General features: G+C 52.2%; 1 protein-coding gene across 1 annotated transcript in view; it reads left to right on the forward strand.

Moving 5' to 3' along the window:
• Nucleotides 1-20,375, forward strand: part of DIP2B (disco interacting protein 2 homolog B) — a 34,454-nt gene that overhangs the window by 8,125 nt on the left and 5,954 nt on the right. Inside the window, exons 5-31 of the mRNA XM_025894611.2 lie at nt 747-890; nt 1,358-1,477; nt 2,062-2,259; nt 2,444-2,535; nt 3,008-3,118; nt 4,235-4,358; nt 4,874-4,983; nt 5,628-5,730; nt 6,711-6,775; nt 7,240-7,333; nt 8,110-8,229; nt 8,796-8,910; nt 9,696-9,835; nt 10,038-10,174; nt 10,443-10,523; nt 10,649-10,776; nt 11,484-11,598; nt 12,992-13,193; nt 13,567-13,676; nt 13,778-13,858; nt 14,391-14,514; nt 14,920-15,041; nt 15,424-15,535; nt 15,976-16,085; nt 17,086-17,216; nt 17,732-17,900; nt 19,641-19,811. Coding sequence (XP_025750396.1) covers nt 747-890; nt 1,358-1,477; nt 2,062-2,259; nt 2,444-2,535; nt 3,008-3,118; nt 4,235-4,358; nt 4,874-4,983; nt 5,628-5,730; nt 6,711-6,775; nt 7,240-7,333; nt 8,110-8,229; nt 8,796-8,910; nt 9,696-9,835; nt 10,038-10,174; nt 10,443-10,523; nt 10,649-10,776; nt 11,484-11,598; nt 12,992-13,193; nt 13,567-13,676; nt 13,778-13,858; nt 14,391-14,514; nt 14,920-15,041; nt 15,424-15,535; nt 15,976-16,085; nt 17,086-17,216; nt 17,732-17,900; nt 19,641-19,811 — 3,329 coding nt within the window. The remainder of the gene's footprint in view (nt 1-746; nt 891-1,357; nt 1,478-2,061; nt 2,260-2,443; nt 2,536-3,007; nt 3,119-4,234; nt 4,359-4,873; nt 4,984-5,627; nt 5,731-6,710; nt 6,776-7,239; nt 7,334-8,109; nt 8,230-8,795; nt 8,911-9,695; nt 9,836-10,037; nt 10,175-10,442; nt 10,524-10,648; nt 10,777-11,483; nt 11,599-12,991; nt 13,194-13,566; nt 13,677-13,777; nt 13,859-14,390; nt 14,515-14,919; nt 15,042-15,423; nt 15,536-15,975; nt 16,086-17,085; nt 17,217-17,731; nt 17,901-19,640; nt 19,812-20,375) is intronic.

Here is a 20,375-nt window from a genome sequence, read left to right on the forward strand (position 1 = left end):
GTTAAGCCAGAATAGAATATTCTTGCCCTATCAGATGACTGAACCCGCTGGGTCGTGTAAAGAAATCCCACATAAGCAAAAAGCCCTTTATTTAAGAGAGATTTCCCTGGAAAATTCCTGCAGGATGCACTTCCAGCCTCTTCTCCAAGGCAGGACAGTGTCCTGCACCTTCAAGCAGCTCACACTGTTGGTGGGGTTTGTTCTGTCAGTGCTGGACAGGCTCTGTAACCACCCAGCTGGAAGGAATTGAAACCCAGCTCGATTTTTGCTGATCTGCTTTGGTCAAACTCTCACGTGGTTTTGTTTTTGAAAGCCCTGACCGACAAAAAAAAGCTAAACAGTAGAATTCTAGCCAGAGGAGTCAGTGCATAGGTGAGGGAGGGGTTTGTGCTGGGCTTTGGAGATTTCAGAGCTCACGTGAATCTCAAACTTTTATATTTCTTTTATTTTTTAATTTTATTTTTAAAGTACAGAATGTCACCAGGTTGAGCTTCAAGGTTTAGAAACCAAGAACAGGAATCCTGCTTTGCTGAACCACTTTCCTGACATGGAGCCTTTGGCTTTTGGTTTTTCCAGAGCAGATAAATGTGCTTCACATTTAGGGGATCAGAGTGTTTTAGCATTTAATAAACAGACATCCAACCCCTTAAACCCTTAATGTTGGTGACAGGTCACTGACAACTCTTTTTTTGCTTGTGCCACCCGATTTAAAAGGAGTATTTAACCGATTTCTTCCCTCTTTTTAGAGAATTTCTCAGTCCCCCCAGATGTCACAGCAACTACCTCCACCCCCTCGGCCCGGCCGGCGGCGATCGACCTCCCTCCCTCTGGAATTGTCAAGGGGATGCACAAGGGATCCAACCGCTCCAGCCTCATGGACACTGCTGATGGTAGGCAGGGAAGGGCACAAAAATGACAGGTGCATTGTGGGGCTGATTGGTTTGGAAAGATTTTTGTCCCAGAGTCCCCAAAAAAGGGAAAAGAAAGAACGGAATGATGGAATTCCGGGCTCCTGGTTGAGCTCCCGTGGAGCTGAGGATGCTCCAGGCTGTCTGGGTGAAAGCTTTGTGCAGGAGGGGACACTGGTGTCCTGGTGTGTCCCCTCTGCTGGTGCTGGAAAGCAGGATTTGGAAGGGAGGAAATGCTTTAAAAACCAAATCTCTGTTCGTGGCGTTTTCTGACCGGAGTTAACGCAGAGCTGGTGTAAAATTAAATGTCCCTCCTGCACTGGCACAGCTTTAATAACAGAAACCAGGGGCTGAACCAGTGGGTGCCCTGCACTGGGAGGAGCTGAGGTGTAAATGTTTGTAAGAGGCACGGGAAGAACACTTTTGTTGGCCCAAATCTTCCCCTCCAGGTGTCCCTGTGAGCAGCAGAGTCTCCACCAAAATTCAGCAGCTGCTCAACACCTTGAAAAGGCCCAAAAGACCACCCCTGAAAGAATTCTTCGTGGATGACTTTGAAGAAATCGTGGAAGGTAATGGCACAAATAATGGTTTTATTCATCATTTGTTACTGTCACACCTGCAAAGAACTGAATTAATTTGTGCCCTGGTTGACTCTGATTCAGTGTTTGCAGCAGCCTCCATGAAGAGTCTGACACAAAACCAGTGTTTGAAGTAATTTACTTGTTCTGCTGAGCTCTGGGGGACCTCCTCAGCACTAAACTTCTTAACAAAACTATTTAAATAGGTTTTTGAAACCCCTTCATTTGCTTAGGCCACGCTAATTAATTTCCCAGAAGGGATTGTCTTTACTGGAGGTTTCATCCCAGCCATTATTTTTGTAAGGTTTCCTTTTCTCCACCTCTGTGTTCCTGCCCCTCACTTGATGTGTTGAACACCTTTAAACAGCTCCCCTGGGAGAAGACTGTTCCCCATGGCTTGTTTTGGGCAGAAATGGGCTGGGCTGGGGGTTTTTAAATGCTGAAAACGTTTGTTTTCAGTGTCTTCCCAGCTCAGCTGTCGGGTGATGGATGGGGAAAGGAGTGGGAATATCGTGTTTGGATTGTGTTGGAAACATTCCTGTATATCTCCTGGAAATAGTGTTGCATTTTCTCAGTCCCCCAGCCCGACCCCAACCAGCCCAAGCCCGAGGGCAGGCAGATGACCCCGGTGAAGGGGGAGCCCCTGGGAGTGGTTTGTAACTGGCCTCCTGCCCTGGAAGCAGCTCTGCAGCGTTGGGGGACCACCCAGGCCAAGTGTCCCTGTCTGACAGCCCTGGATGTGACAGGAAAACCCGTTTACACCCTCACATACGGTGAGTGGGGGCCGAGCCCTCCCTGCCCCTGCTCACAGAGCAGCAGTGGGGACAGCACAGGTGGGGAAGGGGCTCCCAAAAACCCCCCTGGCCACACCAGGGGGTGAGAGCAGCCAGGGGCTGAACTGTTCCCCTGTGCTGGCTGGTTTGGAGCTGTGCAAGTCCCTGTTCTCTTGTGTTCCAGGCAAACTGTGGAGCAGAAGTCTCAAGCTGGCCTACACCCTGCTCAATAAACTGGGGACCAAAAACGAGCCTGTGTTAAAACCTGGAGACAGGGTAATCACTTTGGGGCTGCCTGGTTCTCCTTCTGGGCTTTTTGGGGGGCTGTAATTTGCCACAGGCACCAGGATCTTGTGTTCTTTTCACAGCAGTTCCCTGATCCCAGGGACAGGCTACTCGGGGAAAGGAATTCCTGTAATTTTGCAGTGGCTCTGGCTCCTCTGGGAGCAGCTTTTTATCTCTGAGCTTTGAAATACATCTGAGGCAGAGCTCTGCAGCTCTGAGAGAGACCCAGAGTGTGGGTTTTGAGACCCAGACTCTGTGTTTTGGCTGTGTGAGCAACCCTCACACGTGGGGACACCTGGGAACGGTGACGTGACTCCGTGAGGAGCTCAGGCCCATTCCATGCCTTCTGTGGGAGGAAAAAACATGAAAAAGCACAAAGTTTCCTTAGTTTTAGTCCCTGCAGGTCTGAACTGTGCAGCTCTGACTTCTGTTTCAAGTAACAACACACCTGTGTGGGTTGCAGGTGGCCCTTGTCTACCCCAACAACGACCCCGTGATGTTCATGGTGGCATTTTATGGCTGTCTGCTGGCAGAAGTGATCCCAGTGCCTATAGAGGTACCTCTTACCAGAAAGGTAACGTTGCTGGAACTTGGAGGAGCCGTGGGCTGATGGTGGGATGGAAACCAAGTCAGACCATCAGCCTCTGACAGCGTTTTCCCAGCCTCCAGCTGCTGCCTGGGCAGCTCCGTGTGCCCACGAGGACCTCTGGGAGCCTGGAATGGCATTTCCAAGTGGAAAAATGTATTGACCAGAGCTGTGCTGACCCCTCCCTGCAGCTCATTTCTGGGGAAGGCAGAACAGGGAGGACCTGCCCCCCTGGGTGATGGGAGGGGGCTCAGTCCAGCCTTGCTGGGCTCTGCCAGGCTTTGGCTCTGCTGGACAAGAAGGTGCTCGGTGTCCCTGAAGATTTCTGAGGCACTTCTTGTGAATTATCTGCTCCACAAAAGTGTTTTCCTCACCCCTTACCAGAATCTCTGCACTGTTGCCACATAAACCAGAGGATTTCCTAAGGGAAGCAAAAGCAACAGTCTCCTGGCAAACATGTGGCAGGAGAGGTGGGAGCTGGTCTGGGAATGCTCTGGGATCACAGAGCTCTGATTCCATTTCTCTGCACGAACTGCTGTGGCAACCACGTGCAAAATTCAAACCTGTGCAGGATTTGCCCTGATTGAGCCTCCTCATTTCGGGGTTTTTGTCACTGTGCAGCAGGAATCAGCTCCTGGGGATGGAGAGGTCTCGTTATTTCACTGTAATTACACGATCTGCTTTTTGGTTTTGCCTCTTGATTCCTCTTTGGAGCATCTGGGTTTCCATTAATGACACTGGATGGGGTGTGAGCCCTGCCTGGATGCTGGGCAGAAGCACTTGTTCTCTCTGGATTTCACATCCAGTGCATTTTAATCCCGCCAGGGACGTATTTCACAGAATCCCAGGATGGCTTGGGTTGGAAGGGACCTTAAATCCCACCCAGTTCCACCCCCTTCCATGAGTAGGAACCCTTTCCACTAGGCCAGGTTGCTCTAATTGTGATTCTGAGTGTTTGTGGGAATGGGTTATTTCTTTTTCTTCTTCTTCTTCTTCTTCCTCCCCAGTTCCCAGAGCGTTACCAAACCCTGGATTTTGGTGAGGGGGAAATCTCACTTCAGGTCACCTTAGAACAGGGAGTGACTTTTCCCCCTCTTCCCTCAGGATGCTGGTGGGCAGCAGATTGGCTTCCTGCTGGGGAGCTGTGGCATTGCCCTGGCCCTCACCACTGAAGTGTGTCTGAAAGGGCTCCCAAAAACCCAGAACGGAGAAATCGTGCAGTTCAAAGGTGAGTCAGCTCTGTGCCAGCTCCTGATGCTGCTTCTGCTGGAGCTGGACTGGCTGAAAGGAGCTTCCAGGAGCCTGGAGGCATCTCGGGGGGGGCAAAGGGGGCGACTTCTGGTCCTGTCACCAAACTGTTGTGGGTTTTGAGTGCGTGGTGAGATCAGTCCACGTGCCTGGTGGAACTTTGGGGGTTCTGGAAGCCACGAGGAACCACCTCAGGGTTGTCCTCAGGTCCCTTCAGTGGCCCTTGGCAGGTTCCAAGGCAGTTTATTCCCAGTACAACAGGGTATTTTTAGGAATGCTGCAGGGATCTTTCCTGAGGAGAAGGAAGTACCTTGTTGCCCACTGAACTCCCTGATGAGAAACGAGACGAACCTTCTGGTTGGTAGCTGGGCTTGGCTTGGAATTCTGCTTGTGTAACTGGACTTGGACAAATGATGGGGTTTAGTGCATTCCTGCAGAATATAAATCCCTCAGTAAATAAGCTGATATTAATGTGCTGTTTAATTTTGGCTCCAGGTTGGCCCAGGCTCAAATGGGTTGTGACAGATTCAAAATATCTCTCCAAATCTCCCAAGGACTGGCAGCCCAACATCTCAGCAGCAGGAACTGAGCCAGCATATATTGAGGTAAGTGGTGAATGGGGAATGGAAAGTGGCTTCCATGAGCTGAATTTAATGTTCTAATCACCAGAGAGAGAATAGTTTCACCTCACTCCCTTCAACTCCCCACTTTCTTGCCGCTGAAACGAGGCTTTCACTGGGGACATCCTGCTGGGAAGCTCCTTTTAGTTTTTGAGTTTTAGTTTTTGGGTCCCTTCGTGGCCTTGGGCACTGCTTGGAATGAGCTGGAGAACTGTTCTTGTTCCAGAAAGTGAGGAGTGGAGGCAGCTGAGCCCTGAGATGGTGCTTGATAACACACATTCAGTTTGAGTTCTCAGTTCTCCCTGGCAGAGCTGATCTTTGTTTGTGGGCCAGAAGGCAACTTCCAGGGGCTGCAGTGATTTGAGGGGTGATTTGGCCATCCTTCAATCCCAGCCTGGCTTTTCAGTTTGTTGTGGGAGCAGGAAGAGATGCTGTGAGCATCAGTGACACCCATTTTATCCCCCATTCCCTGGAGCTGCCCCCACAAGAACCATCCCCTGGGGGCTGACCCTGCCAGCAGGTGGGTTTGGGGTTTGTCTCAGCAGCTTCAGAGAAAGGAAACTTGCTTTCCATTGCATTTTGTGGTTGAATCTCCTCCACCCTCCCTGACTCTCTCCTCTCTCCTGCAGTACAAGACCAGCAAGGAGGGCAGTGTCATGGGGGTCACGGTGTCCCGGGTGGCCATGCTGGCCCACTGCCAAGCCTTGTCTCAGGCCTGCAACTACTCTGAAGGTGGGTGAGGGCACAGGACATCAGAGGAACAGAGGGTCAGCAGCCTCATTTGGTGTGGTTGCCTCTCCTGCGTTTCACAGCAGTCTCTTGAGTGACCAAGAGCTGCTTAAAAAAAAATAATAAAAAGCACAGGTTAATTCTTCCCCAGAAGTGAAGGCTGAGTGTGATGTTTTTCCATCCAAATTTGCATCATTTTGACAACCATGATGAAGAGGAGTAAAAAGTGGGGTTTGCATCATGTCTGGGGAGTTGCTGGGTCTGTTCTGCTGAACCAAAAGGGGAGCAAATGAATTGAAGCCAGAGCATTTTCCAGCGAGCTCAAGTCCCCTCTGATCCCACATGGAAATGTCTTCCCAAACTTTTGTTCCTGAGAGTGTGTAAATACCTCTTGCTGGGGCTGTCCTGGTCCCATAAGGCTTTTTTTTTTTTTTGGGTAACCCAGAAGTGGAGATGGGAAAACTCTGGTGAGATTTCCAGAGAGTTCTGCTCTAGGATATGGTTTTAGTCTGGTCTGCCTTGTAATTCAAGCTAATTCCTTGATCCACGAGAGACTATTTATAGAGCTGCAGGTCAAAGTGCTTTAAAATGCAAAGTCTGTCTTTTGGAAGCCATCACTTGAGTTTCCATTGCTTCTGGGAGTCAGGGCTTGAATGATGTTCCCTGCTCCCCTTCCCTTCCTTCCCCACTCGTGCATGACGAGGCTCAGAGCCTTCCTGTCCTGCTGATGGGCTGTTCCAGGCTGGGGATGTGATTTCCTGGCAGCTTTCTGGGCCGTGTTCCTGCTCAGAAATGGATGTGCAGTTGTTATTTAGCATAGCAAGGGGCTGGGAGCAGCCACACGTGTAAGGAGGGCTCTGCAAGGAGGGCTCTGCCTGCCCGTGGAGCAGCTCTGGCAGGGGCAGGGACAGGTTCATCCCTGGGCACATTCCAGCAGCTCTCCTGCCACCTTGCACTTCACAACTCCAGCTTTCTTTTCCCAGGGGAAACGATAGTGAATGTGCTGGACTTCAAGAAGGATGCAGGGCTGTGGCACGGAATCCTCACGGTGAGTTGGAGCGTTCCAGAGCCCCCTGGAATTAATGAGAGGTTAATGACTAATGATTGCATCAGATGTTAGGGAAAAATTCCTCCCTGGGAGGCTGGGGGGAGGCACTGGAATGGTTTTCCCAGAGAAGCTGTGGCTGCTCCATACCTGGAAGTGTCCAAGGCCGGGTTTTCCTGGGATAGTGGAGTGAGAGGAGCTTTGAGGTCTCTTCCAGGCCAAACCAGTCTGGGATTCCTTGAGTCAGTGAAATATGGTAAAGGCAGCATTTGAGGGCCATCACCTGTTAAACCAACCATTTCTCTCCCTGCCACATCTGCAGTTCTCCCAGGGAATCACAGAACCATCCCCACTGAACCCCTGTGAATTCTTGGGGGGGGGTTGATGGGGACTGAGAGTGACTCTCAAACTCTGCTCGAGAAAAGGTTTGTGAGCCCTTTTCCAACCACCTTTCTCCTGCTTTTCAGAATGTAATGAACAAGCTGCACACCATCAGCGTGCCCTATTCTGTGATGAAAACCTGCCCTCTCTCCTGGGTGCAGAGGGTCCATGCCCACAAAGGTAACTCAGGACATCCCACAGCTCCACCTTGGAGCTCTCAGGGGGGCATTAAAATCTCAGATGCATCAGATCCCATCTTCTTGCCCTCCCCTGACAAATCTCAAGGGACGAGAGTGTCACTCACATCCAAAAATTTTTATTTGGCAGCAGTAGATGCAATTTTCTGGATGCTCAGGCAGGGCTGGAGCTCGTGTGAGGCTCAGGGGGAGATTTTAAGCCCCCAACATCGTGTAGATACCTGCAAATCTTCTTACAGGGGTGATTTGCCACCAGTGTTCCAAGGCTGGTTCCACCAGTTTGCCACCTGCTCCAGGGCTGGAACAGGAATGTGACAGCAGGTTGGGAGGGCAGGGGACTGTGCCATTTATTTCTAAATATGCACAAATTCTAATTTATTCCTGAATAAATCCTAATGCCGTGTGAGCATGGGGGAACTTGGTGGGGACCTCCTGACTTGGAGCCAGTTTCTTGGATGAAACCAAGGGAATGGTTGAGCACAGCAAGAGCTGTTGGATCCCAGGGCATCCAGGGGGTGGTAATGATTTGTGGCCTTTGGAGGAGGAGCTGTGAGGGTGACAGACCCTGGCTCAGGTGGTGGGCAGTGGCCTGGAGGCCACAGCAGATGCCACCGTGTGTTGGGTTTGCTGTTAAGCAGGCTCAGTTCATTAAGGCTTCCTTGCTTTGGTGAGAGCTTCCTCCTTTGGGAATGTGGATGACAGTGACTCGTGGAAGGTTTTTGTTTGTCCTTACCTGTGGTTTTGTGTGTTGGTTTGCAGCAAAAGTGGCTTTGGTGAAGTGTCGAGACTTGCACTGGGCCATGATGGCCCACAGAGACCAAAGAGACGTCAGTCTGAGCTCCCTGAGGATGCTGATCGTCACTGATGGTGCAAATCCCTGTGAGTGGGGGCAGCCTGGGGGCTCCCAGGGCAGGGGGGGCTCAGCTGGTGTCCCGTGGGATCAACCTCCACTCCTGCAGGAGACACCCCCGAGGAGATCTCGGAGCTCTGGCTCGTGGTGCTCGGGCACCAGAACGAGGGGTTCCCATCCTTCCACCCCTTGGGGTCTGAGAGATCCTGCAAAGTACAGGAAAAGGTTGGGCTGGGAGCAGTGGGGAGACAGTTTATAAAATCAGAGAATTGTTTAGGTTGGAAAAGACCTTTAAGATCATCGAGCCCAGCTGCTTCCCCAGCACTGCCACCTTCACCACTGAGCCACGTGCCCAAGTGCCACATCCACACGTCTTTTAATTCCCTCCAGGGCTGGTAACTCCACCACTTCCCTGGGCAGCCTGTTCCAGCCTTTCAGTGAGGAGATTTTCCTTAATATCCAACTTGAACCTCCCCAGCACAACTCGAAGCTGCTTCCTCTCGTCGTTTCCCTCCTCCTCCTCCCGACCCTTCCCATAGATGGGCATCAAATCAAATCCTGTGAGGTCCTAGTGGGACATTTTCTCTCTTCCCAGGGTCTGTCTCCTCCTGTGATGCCTTCCTGAGCTTGTTCCAGAGCCATGGGCTCAAACCAGAGGCGATTTGTCCCTGTGCCACCTCCCCCGAGGCGATGACCATCGCGATCCGGAGGTACTGACGCCGGGTTTGACTCATCCAGGCTGGGCTTTGTTCACACATGGCTTGCTCAGAGTTGATTTAAACGTGTAATGAACTCCACTGACATTTGCTGGGTGTGCTGAGATACCTGGAGAGGCTGAGCTGATAAATATCCCTCCTGAGACACGAGTGTGTGCTGGGCTGGGACAGCTCGGCAGGGCCTGGCCACTGCTTTTCCTGCTCCTGATCCCCACAGCTGCTTGTCCTGCTCCTGATCCCCACAGCTGCTTGTCCTGCTCCTGATCCCCACAGCTGCTTTTCCTGCTCCTGAGCTCCACATCTGCTTGTCCTGCTCCTGATCCCCACAGCTGCTTTTCCTGCTCCTGATCCCCACAGCTGCTTGTCCTGCTCCTGATCCCCACAGCTGCTTTTCCTCCTCCTGATCTGCACAGCCAGGGGGGTGTTGGGAGTCACAGGGTCACAGGATGGGTGTTCTGAGCCTGGGGTTAGATTTGAGATCACTCTGGACATTTCCATACTCTGCCTTCTGTGACAAACAGCCCTGCAATCATCTGGCCTGGGAGCTGGGGGTTAACACTGGGGGAGATAACGAGCTGGGAGAGGAGCTGCACTGCCCAGGAACACAATTCCTTAGGGACTGATCAGAGTGGCTCTTCTGGGAGGCAGTTCCTCCTGCCCATCTCGGTTTTAAGTCACTGTGCAAAGCAGAGACACTGAAATCCTCCTCTTTCTGTTGCTGTGGTGTCTCCAGCCGGGTGCCTGATGGAGTGTGTTCATTGATTTTGTGTCCTTCAAAGGCCTGGAGTCCCTGGGGCCCCTTTGCCAGGCAGAGCCATCCTGTCCATGAACGGGCTGAGCTTCGGGGTGATTCGGGTCAACACTGAAGATAAAAACTCTGCTCTCACCGTCCAGGACGTTGGCCACGTGATGCCAGGAGGTAAAAACAGGCAGGAAACTCCTACAAGACCTTTCTGGGGCTGTTTTAGGAGAGGAACAGGTCAATCTTCTCTCCCATAGCCAGCCTTGGTGTGGGGAAGGTGGGGCAGGGCCAGGCTCTCATTCCTGTCACCGTTCAGGGGGTCACTTCTCACCCAAGGCCAAGTCTGGGGGCTGTTTTAACAAAGCCTGCTCTGTCCTAGGCATGATGTGCATTGTGAAACCTGATGGGCCACCCCAGCTCTGCAAAACAGACGAGATTGGTGAGATCTGTGTGAGCTCCAGAGCAGGAGGGATGATGTACTATGGGCTGGCAGGGGTGACAAAGAACACTTTCGAGGTATGTACAGCAGAATGTCCTTGCCCTGTTTCCTCTGTAAAACTGGTAGCCTTGTGTAATCCCTTGGGTTTGTAACTGAAGTGTTAATGTTGTTTTTTTAAAAAATATACCCTGGGAAGCTCCTGACAGTCAGGGGTATTCAGCATTCCCCTTGCACTGACTGCACCGAGGGCTCCCTCCCCTTCGCTCACATGAAGGGGGGTGGGGAAGGTTTTTCTGTCCTCAGGCAAACCCAGTGGCCTCCAAGGTGCTCCCCACTGTGTTGCAGGTGATCCCTGTGAACTCCTCAGGCTCTCCAGTGGGGGAAGTGCCCTTCGTCCGCTCCGGCTTGCTGGGATTTGTCGGCCCCGTACGTGAGGCAGCTCCGAGCTCGGCTCTGTCCCTCTGCTCGGGGCCTCCAGGGGCTCAGAGAGAAGCCCCTGGGGCCAGAGGGGGTGTGGGGAGAACTCAGAGGTTGTTCTCCTTGTGCTGCAGGGCAGCCTGGTGTTCGTGGTGGGGAAGATGGACGGGCTGCTGATGGTGAGCGGGCGGAGGCACAACGCCGACGACATCGTGGCCACCGGCCTGGCCGTGGAGTCCATCAAGACAGTTTACAGGGGAAGGTCAGCACGAGAAACCCCCATGGAATACAGGGAAACAGGGTCTTCAGTGTTTTCTTGGATTTCCCTTTGGGCAGCTCAGTTAAAGCCAATGTATTTTTGACTCAGGTGGGGATTGGCCCGATCCTGCCCGACCAACACGGGTCTTTTTCCCCACTGTCCACCCTCTTCCCAGTGTCCAGCCTGGCTTTCCATCGAGTCTTTGTGCCTTAGGGGAAGGAGTCCCAAGGCAGCCCCATGGAGAATTTAATTCTCTGTCTCTGCAGAGTTTTAGTCCTTAGCTGCTGGCTGGTGCTCTGCAGCAAGGCAGGGTTTCATTAATGCCCAAAGACACTTGGGTTTTATTTGGCAGTTGTTGGTAGCATTTTCTGCATCCTCAGGCAGGGCTGGATCTTGTGTCTCCAGAGGGAGATTTTAAACCATCATGTGGGTGCCTTTAAGGCTTCTTGCCTTGGTGATTTGCCACAGGTTGGAACAGGAACGTGACAGCAGGTTGGGAGGACAGGGGACTTTGCCATGTGGAAGTTTCACCGGGAGATGGAATTAACCCCTTAAACACTCCCCAGTCTTTCCTTTTCCACTTGAATTGCCTGATGATTTTTTTTTTCTCTCTGTCTTTGCCGCCCTGGTTATTTTCACAAGCTCTGCCTTGTGTTCCCAAGGAACAGAGCTGGAATTTGTGCCTCTGGGGCTCTCCCCCTTTCCCGTAGGATCGCCGTGTTCTCCGTGTCCGTGTTCTACGACGAGAGGATCGTGGTGGTGGCGGAGCAGAGGCCGGATGCCTCCGAGGAGGACAGCTTCCAGTGGATGAGTCGGGTGCTGCAGGTCAGGGGGGGACTTCTTGGGGGGTGGGAAGAGCAGAGGAATGGCCCAGATGGAGGGAGAACAGGGATGGAGAGAACAGTGGGATGGAGAGAGCACAGGGATGGAGGGAGAAGAGGGATGGAGGGAGAACAGGGATGGAGAGAACAGTGGGATGGAGGGAGAACAGGGATGGAGGGGGCATAGGGATGGAGGGAGAGCAGGGATGGAGGGAGAACAGGGATGGAGGGAGCACTGGGATGGAGAGAACACTGGGATGGAGGGAGAACAGGGATGGAGGGAGAACAGGGATGAAGAGAGAACAGGGATGGAGAGAACACTGGGATGGAGAGAGCACAGGGATGGAGGGAGAACAGGGATGGAGAGAACACTGGGATGGAGGGAGAACAGGCTCTGGATCCCTCTTGGCACAGGGGGTTTGTACAGGGTCACAAACTGGTGCATCTGCTGTGTCCAAGGTGTTCTGTTGTGCCCTGAAGGAACTGGAGTGCCAGGACAAGAGGGAGTGGCTTCCCACTGCCAGAGGGCAGGGTTAGATGGGATATTGGGAAGAAATTCCTCCCTGGGAGGGTGGGGAGGCCCTGGCACAGGTTGCCCAGAGAAGCTCTGGCTGCCCCTGGATCCCTGGAAGTTACTCCAAGGCCGGGTTGGAGCAACCTGGTCTGGTGGAAGGTGTCCCTGCCCATGGCAGGGGGGGAATGGAATGAACTTTAAGGTCCTTTCCAACCTGGAGGAACAGTTCCCTCAGCACTGCTGAGCAGATCTGTGCTCAAGCTTTGGAGTTCTGCTTTTAGTCTGGATCCTGAGGAGCTCAGAGTTTGGCTTGAAAGCCCTGGCCTTCGGAGCTGCATTTTCAGCAGGGAGACAGTGAGCAGAGGGAGGTTAAACCAGCTGAATGAGTGTGGTCCTAAAAGCAGAATGAGTAGCAAATACTTCCTCTGGGAGCTGCATGTGTGTCCTTCCTGGGAATGACACTCAGGGTGTGAAGTGTGCAAGCTGGGGAGGGAAATGAGGGAAGTACCTGGTGCTATGAAGGATGCCTGGATGCTGAGGTGGGCAGAAAGGAACAGAGTGTGATGGTTCAGAGGAGACAGATGGATACAATCCCGAGATCAGAATCCTGTGATTCATCAGGCAACTGTGGGTATTTTGGGATTTTGGTCATGAAAGATTTAAAAATGGATTTGGTGTCTGTGGAATGGGCTGTAAAGGCAGGGATGTGCCAGCACTTGGGGCTCTCCCTGCAGGGCTGGCTGGTGGTGCAGAGGTGAAACGGGATGTCAGTGACTGACTCGCTCCTCCAGCACCTCAGAAATCCAGGGGTTTGCCCTGCAGTGCCAGTGCAGTCAGCAACAGCAGCAGCAGGAGCTGCAGTGACCATCTCTCCTCTCTGCAGGCCATTGACAGCATTCACCAAGTGGGGGTGTACTGCCTTGCTCTCGTGCCAGCCAACACATTGCCAAAAACTCCGCTGGGAGGGATCCACATCTCACAAACCAAACAGCACTTTCTGGAGGGCTCTCTGCACCCCTGCAACATCCTCATGTGCCCACACACCTGTGTGACAAACTTGCCAAAGCCCAGGCAGAAACAGCCAGGTAACCTGAGCCCCTTTTGGGGCCCTTTTGGTGTCGGTGAGCTGAGGCTCAGCCCCAGGAAGGGGGTGACGTGTCCCACTCCGTGTCCCATTCCCTGTGGGACCAGAGCCTGTCTCGTGCCCTGTGGCTGGGGCGTGTTTGAGGCCTCTCCTTTGCATGTGTTAGTCAGGAATTTTGATTCCTACCTTTGAACTCACTGGGATTCTCCCTGCTGGTGAGCAGAGACCAGCAGTGCCTGCTGAACTCCCTCAGTGAGGTTTCATTCCCTCTCCTCCTGCATCCGTGCCCGGGAGCGGTGGGATCCTGCAGACACTCTTTGTACCTTCCCTCTGCTTTCCCAAAGTGCCCATTCCAGGCTGTCCTCTCTCCTCAGGCGTGGGCCCTGCCTCTGTGATGGTGGGGAACCTGGTTGCTGGGAAGCGAATCGCTCAGGCCTCGGGGAGAGACCTGGGCCAGCTGGAAGACAACGATTTAGTTAAAAAGGTAAATCAGTGCTGAGCAGAGCTGGGGAAGGGGGTTTCCCCTCCAGCTGGGTGCAGAGCAGCAGCTCTGGTTGGTGTTGAATTCCTGCCTCTCTCTTCCAGCACCAGTTCCTGACAGAAGTGTTGCAGTGGAGAGCTCAGGCCACTCCTGACCACCCGCTCTTCCTTTTACTGAACGCCAAGGTACGGTCAGTGCTGAGCTCTTGGATTTCAAGGCCCACGTGTAATTCATTCAGTGCCAGTTTGAGACTGTCTCTAAAATCTTCTGCCCTCTGCAGTGCCTCTCTTCAGTCTCTGTATCAGCCTTTGCCCATAGGTTTGTAACTCAAAACTTGACCCTTTGACCCTGTAGGTCCCTTCAGCGAACGACTCTCACGGTTCGAGGCTTCATTTTCAAACTGAGCCTGTTTGTAGGTCCCACTGGTTCCTGTATCAGTTAATGGTGTATCCCTGTTGAGTATATTCTGGCAAGGTTCTGGTGCAAGAAGACCTGAACTTGACTCCCTGGAAGGTAGAATTTTCTAGAGCAGATCTAACTCCATCTCTGTCCTTTGATACCGTAGTGGATAAGCAGCTCACTGAGCACCAGCAGCCTTTAGGTAGAGATAACTCGTAGCTGTAGCCTCCTGCTAGCCCAGCAAGCTTGGTTTGATCTCACAGCAGCCAGTTGGGGTTGTGCCAGCCCCTGTTTCGAGCATTTTTGTGTCCTTTCAAGGGAACCACTGTGTGCACGGCCACCTGCCTTCAGCTGCACAAGAAGGCCGAGAGGATCGCGTCAGTGCTCTGTGACAAAGGACATCTCAATGCAGGAGACAATGTGGTGCTTCTTTATCCTCCTGGTGAGTGGGTTTTGGGAGTGGCTGGGTCCCACTGGGGAAGTGCAGCCTGGGCTTTCTTTGGTTCCCTCACTGGGATATGGAAATCCAGGACAGACACTCGCTGCTGGTGTGAGTTGGTCACTGGTGTGTACTTACAGCCCTGCCAGACACTGCTCCATGTCCTGACTGGCTTTTGAGTCAGCTGACACTCGAGATGTTCTTTTCCTGTACAATGGAGATGATTTTCTGTGCTTTACCTTCCCAATCCCCTATCCCAAACTTCCTGCCCTCGGTGTGCATCCACACCGTGGGAGTGTCCCCCTTACCCAGCAGGAAGGAACTCCTGGAGGAGGAGCAGCAGTGCCCAGGGTGTCCCCAGGGTGTCCCTCCCCGGTGTCCCCTGCTCCAGCTGCCCTGTCCTTGCAGGCATTGAGCTCATCACAGCCTTCTATGGCTGCCTGTACGCCGGCTGTGTGCCCGTCACCGTGCGCCCGCCCCATGCCCAGAGCCTCACCGCGACCCTGCCCACCGTGAGGATGATCGTGGAGGTGAGCAAGGAGGGGCTGGGGCACTGGGGACACCCTGCCTGGGTGCCAGGCACCCACCCAGAGCTGCTCAGTCACTGCCCTCCACAGCTGGACGGGGGAGAGTCCCTCCCTGGGAGAAAGCTGGATGTGGCCGTGCCGCGTTCTCGCCTGCCCGGAAGGTTCTGGCAGGTCCTGGGCAGGTTGGGCTGCACTGGGGGGTTAGTGAAGGAAAAGCAGAGCAGGGTGTGCAAAAGGGCAGAGAAGGGAGTTCAGGTTTGCTGAGGGAAACTGGCTGCAGGTGATAAAACAGTCCCTGAACAGCAGGCCTTGCAGTGGCAGTGCTGCCGGGCCAGGTTTTCGTCTCTTTTTTCAGTCTCTCAGTCTCTTTTTTTTGTCTCTCCAGGTCAGCAAAGCCGCCTGTATCCTCACAACCCAGACCCTGATGAGGCTGCTCAAGTCCAGGGAGGCAGCTGGAGCTGTGGATGTGAAAACCTGGCCAACCATCATCGACACAGGTGGGGCAAAAAGGCTCCTGGGACTTGTGTGAAGGGGTGACCGGTGACTTCCAGAGGGACTGTCCCCCCGTTTGGCTCTGGAGAATTTGCTTGAATATTTACAAAAGCTGTCCAAGATGGAATCTTAATTGTGACCTTGTTCACTGGGAGCATTTGTTGAGCTGTGCATGGAAAATGGCTGTACAGACCAGCCTTGCTGCAGCCAACTTTCATCTCCTTAATTCAAGGGCAAAGTTGGTCTTTTCTCCCTTTTCCTGAGAATAAATAAATTCCTGCGTGGGAGCTTTGGCAAGACTCCTGCCATACACCAGTCTGTCTCTTTTGGAAAGAGAATTAATAGAAAGCTTTTTCCTCCCTCTCTGGCTTTTTGTAAGTTGTGTTCTCCTTTCAAACAGCAGTTCAGGAACCAAAACTAACCTGTTTGTTCCTCTCTTGCACAGATGACTTGCCCAGGAAGAGACTGGCCCAGATCTATAAGCCACCCACGCCTGAAATGTTGGCATATCTAGATTTTAGTGTCTCCACAACGGGCATGCTCACAGGAGTAAAGGTATAGTAATGGGGTAGGAGATGTCTCTGGCTGATATTCTGAGCCAGCTCCCCTTGACCCCCACCAAAGCTGGTCCTTGCAGCTTAAATAAAGACCCTGATTTCCTTCTAACAAAGCTGAGGATTTTAGTTCACTGAGTTAGTTCTGCAGTGGAGGAAAACAGGTCTCAAGGGTGGAATCAGGAGTTCTGCTGCTGCCTCCCTCTGGAGAGCTGCCTGTTGGGAGAGCAGCAGAGCAATGAGCTCCTGCTTTACCCCACCAGGACCAGAACAGGGGTGCAGCTGGCAAAAAAAAGGAAGATAAGAAACTAAAACTGAAAGCTTTAGACTGCCCTTAATGCTCAGGTGTGTTTGGAGTCAGGGATGACTGGATCACAGGAGAGCTGGGGTTGGAAGGGACCTCTGGAGATCCCCCAGTGCCCAGGCAGGGTCACCTGGAGCAGGTGACACAGGAACACATCCAGGGGGGCTTTGAATGTCTCCAGAGAGGGGGGAACTCTTGGAGTTCCCTGGGCAGCTGTTCCAGGGCTCTGCCACCCTCCTGGGAAGTTCTTCCTCGAGTTGAGGTGGAACTGATGTCCCCTGTGTTGCTGATGTCCCCTGTTATCCCCCTGTGTTGATGATTTCCCCTGTGTTGCTGATGTCCCCTGTTGTCCCCCTGTGTTGCTGATGTCCCCTGTGTTGCTGATGTCCCCTGTTGTCCCCTGTGCTGATGATGTCCCCTGTTGTCCCCTGTGTTGATGATGTCCCCTGTTGTCCCCTGTGTTGATGATGTCCCCTGTTGTCCCCTGTGTTGCTGATGTCCCCTGTTGTCCCCTGTGCTGATGATGTCCCCTGTGCTGATGATGTCCCCTGTTGTCCCCTGTGTTGCAGATGTCCCCTGTGTTGCAGATGTCCCCTGTGTTGCTGATGTCCCCTGTTGTCTCCTGTGTTGCTGATGTCCCCTGTGTTGCTGATGTCCCCTGTGCTGATGATGTCCCCTGCTGTCCCCTGTGTTGCAGATGTCCCATGCTGCTGTCAGTGGCCTGTGCAGGGCCATCAAGCTGCAGTGTGAGCTCTACTCCTCCCGGCAGATTGCCATCTGCCTCGACCCCTACTGCGGGCTGGGATTCGTGCTCTGGTGCCTTTGCAGGTAGGACTTTTGTCTTTTTGTGGGGGGAAAGGGGCAGATTGACTCTGTCCCTCTGGAAATGGGTCCCTCTGGCTGTAATTCCAGACGTGTTGACATGACCAAAGTGACTGGTTTACAGTGGGGGGGGGATTTGTCTTTGAACTCACACCACCACCTTCCCTTTTCCTGCAGATTATCCCATCTCGATTATCTTTGTTTGTGCCTCCAGAATGTTTCTTTTCCCTTTCTTCCTTGATTATGTGTTGCAATAAGGGAGGTTTTTGTTCTGTGTGGGGCTGAGCCAGTTCTGTTCCCTCCCTGACAGTGTTTGGGCACGTTTGAGTGTGTGCACAGACTGTTATTCTTGTACAGTAAGTTGCATTTTTCAAATGCTGCTGCTCCAGTTTGCCTCAGCTGCAGAGTCCCACAGCCTGCTTTTGGTTTAGCAGGAACATAATGTGCTAATACAGTAAATATTAATTTAAAGATAACTACGAGCTGCACAAAGATGTTTTCTTCCTTTATGTTCTTCCCAGTGTGTATTCTGGACACCAGTCAATTTTAATTCCTCCTATGGAGCTGGAATCCAACCTTTTTCTCTGGTTATCTACTGTCAGCCAGTATAAAATAAGGGACACTTTCTGTTCCTATTCAGTCATGGAACTGTGCACAAAGGGACTTGGAAACCAAGTTGAAATGTTAAAGGTAAGAAACGTTTCCTGAGTGATCTGTTGGGTGAATTAATACAAGTTTTCCTGTTGCACAAGTCTCCAGGCCACGGGTGGCTCAGGAAGCAAATCACCAAAGCAGGTTTGCAGCCCCAGGAGAGGAAGGACTGGGATGGAGCAGGGATGAGTGGAGTGGACACTGGGATGGAGCAGGGATGTGTGGAGTGGATATTGGGATGGAGCAGGGATGTGTGGAATGGACACTGGGATGGAGCAGGGATGTGTGGAGTGCAGGGAGCAGGGCTGGGATGGAGCAGGGATGTGTGGAGTGGATATTGGGATGGAGCAGGGATGTGTGGAATGGACACTGGGATGGAGCAGGGATGTGTGGAGTGGATATTGGGATGGAGCAGGGATTTGTGGAGTGGATATTGGGATGGAGCAGGGATTTGTGGAGTGCAGGACTCACCTGGCAGGGAGTGCCAGGCCAGCCCTGAGCAGAGGGAGGATCCCACAGGGCTCTGCAGCAGGATCCCTTATGTAAGAGTCTGCAGTGGAGGCTCAGCCCAGCACATGATGCACAGCACATGGCAGGAGCTGCTCCATGGAGGTGTGTTCTCCTTGGAGATGAGAGAAGGCAAAAAATAACTCCCTGAGCTGCCTGAGGTGGATTTTTGCCTGGGGTTTGGTGCAATAGTGGCTCCCTCTGTGAGATTCTGTGGGTGCCTGTCTGGGCTGTGTCACCAGGTGAGCACTCTGGGCTGCTGCTGCTCAGGGCATTCCTGATGCAAACAGTGGATTCTGCTCCCAGTTTTGTTGAAGGCTCGGTGCAATCCCAGCAGAGGACTTTACCCTCCCTTGTTTTGGTTTCCAGGTGTGTGAGCAGTGAATCCCAGGCTCTGCAGGAGCCCCTGGTGCTGCACTGGGGCAGAGGAGGGAGCCCTGGTAGAGCAGGGTTGGTCCTGGCTGCCTTTCCAGGCTTGGTCAGACACATTTTAGAAGTACAAACAGGAGCTGAAAATGACAAATTTAATATTATATTATTATAGTATATTATTATTGTTGTTGATGTTGTTGTTAATAATAATAATAATTACAAATAGAAGCTAAAATTACACATTTCATGTTATATAATACTATTTATTATTGTTGTTGTTATTATTATTATTGACAGTACCACCAATAACAACAACAACAAATAGGAGCTGAAAAGAAGAAATAACTTGAACACAAGAACAGGGTTTGTCCTGTGTGTCTTGAGTTATTTCCAGGGATAAGGAGCAAATGTCACTTCTGGAGAGGGGACAGAGGTGACCAACACACCCAGCCCTTTGCCTGAATAACAACAACAATAATAATAATGACAATAATAATAATAATAATAATTAGAAACTGAGAAGAGGAAGTAACCTGAACACAAGAGCAGGGTTTGTCCTGCATTTCCTGAGTTATTTCCAGGGATAAGAAACAAATGTCACCTGTTGAGTGGTGACAGGTGACCAGCACATCCAGCCCTGTGCCTGAATAACAACAATAATAATAATAATGATAGTGATGATAATAATAATAATAATTAGAAACTGAGAAGGGGAAGTAACCTGAACACAAGAGCAGGGTTTGTCCTGCATTTCCCGAGTTATTTCCAGGCACAAGGAGCAAATGTCACCTCTTGAGTGGCAAGAGGTGACCAGCACATCCAGCCCCGTGCCTGAATAATAATAAGTATCACAAAAAGAAGCTGGAAAGAGGGCTCCTGCCTGACCCCTGTTCTCCCCAGGCCCGGGGCATCAACCTGTCGTGCGTGAGGACGTGCGTGGTGGTGGCGGAGGAGCGGCCCCGCGTGTCCCTCACCCAGTCCTTCTCCAAGCTCTTCAAGGACATCGGCCTCTCGTCCCGCGCCGTCAGCACCACCTTCGGCTCCCGGGTCAACGTGGCCATCTGCTTACAGGTGACCCTTCCCAGGGGCTCCCCATTGTCCCTGGAATCTCAGATCCCACCGACTCCCCCCCGTGTGCCCACCCTTGTGGAGCCCAACATCTGCCCTGCCCGCAGCAGCTGGCACGGGGGTGAGGCAGCTTCCCTTGTTTTGGGCTGCCAGATCATGGCACAGATGGTGCAAACAGCTGGAACGTGCCCTGGGGAGCTGTTTATTCCCACGTAGACAGTGGTGGTGTGTTTGTTCCCACATGGTGTTGGTGTGTTTATTCCCACATGGTGTTGGTGTGTTTATTACCCCATGGACAGTGTTGGTGTGTTTATTCCCCCATAGTGTTGGTGTGTTTGTTCCCACAGTGTTGGTGTGTTTGTTCCCACAGTATTGATGTGTTTGTTCCCCCATGGACAGTGTTGATGTGTTTGTTCCCCCATGGACAGTGTTGGTGTGTTTATTCCCACATAGCATTGGTGTGTTTATTCCCACATGGACAGTGTTGGTGTGTTTATTCCCACATTGGTGTGTTTATTCCCACATTGGTGTGTTTATTCCCACATTGGTGTGTTTATTCCCACATTG

Source organism: Manacus vitellinus, unplaced genomic scaffold, assembly GCF_001715985.3.
Source record: "Manacus vitellinus isolate BGI_N305 unplaced genomic scaffold, ASM171598v3 scaffold_129_pilon, whole genome shotgun sequence".
NCBI lineage: Eukaryota > Metazoa > Chordata > Aves > Passeriformes > Pipridae > Manacus > Manacus vitellinus.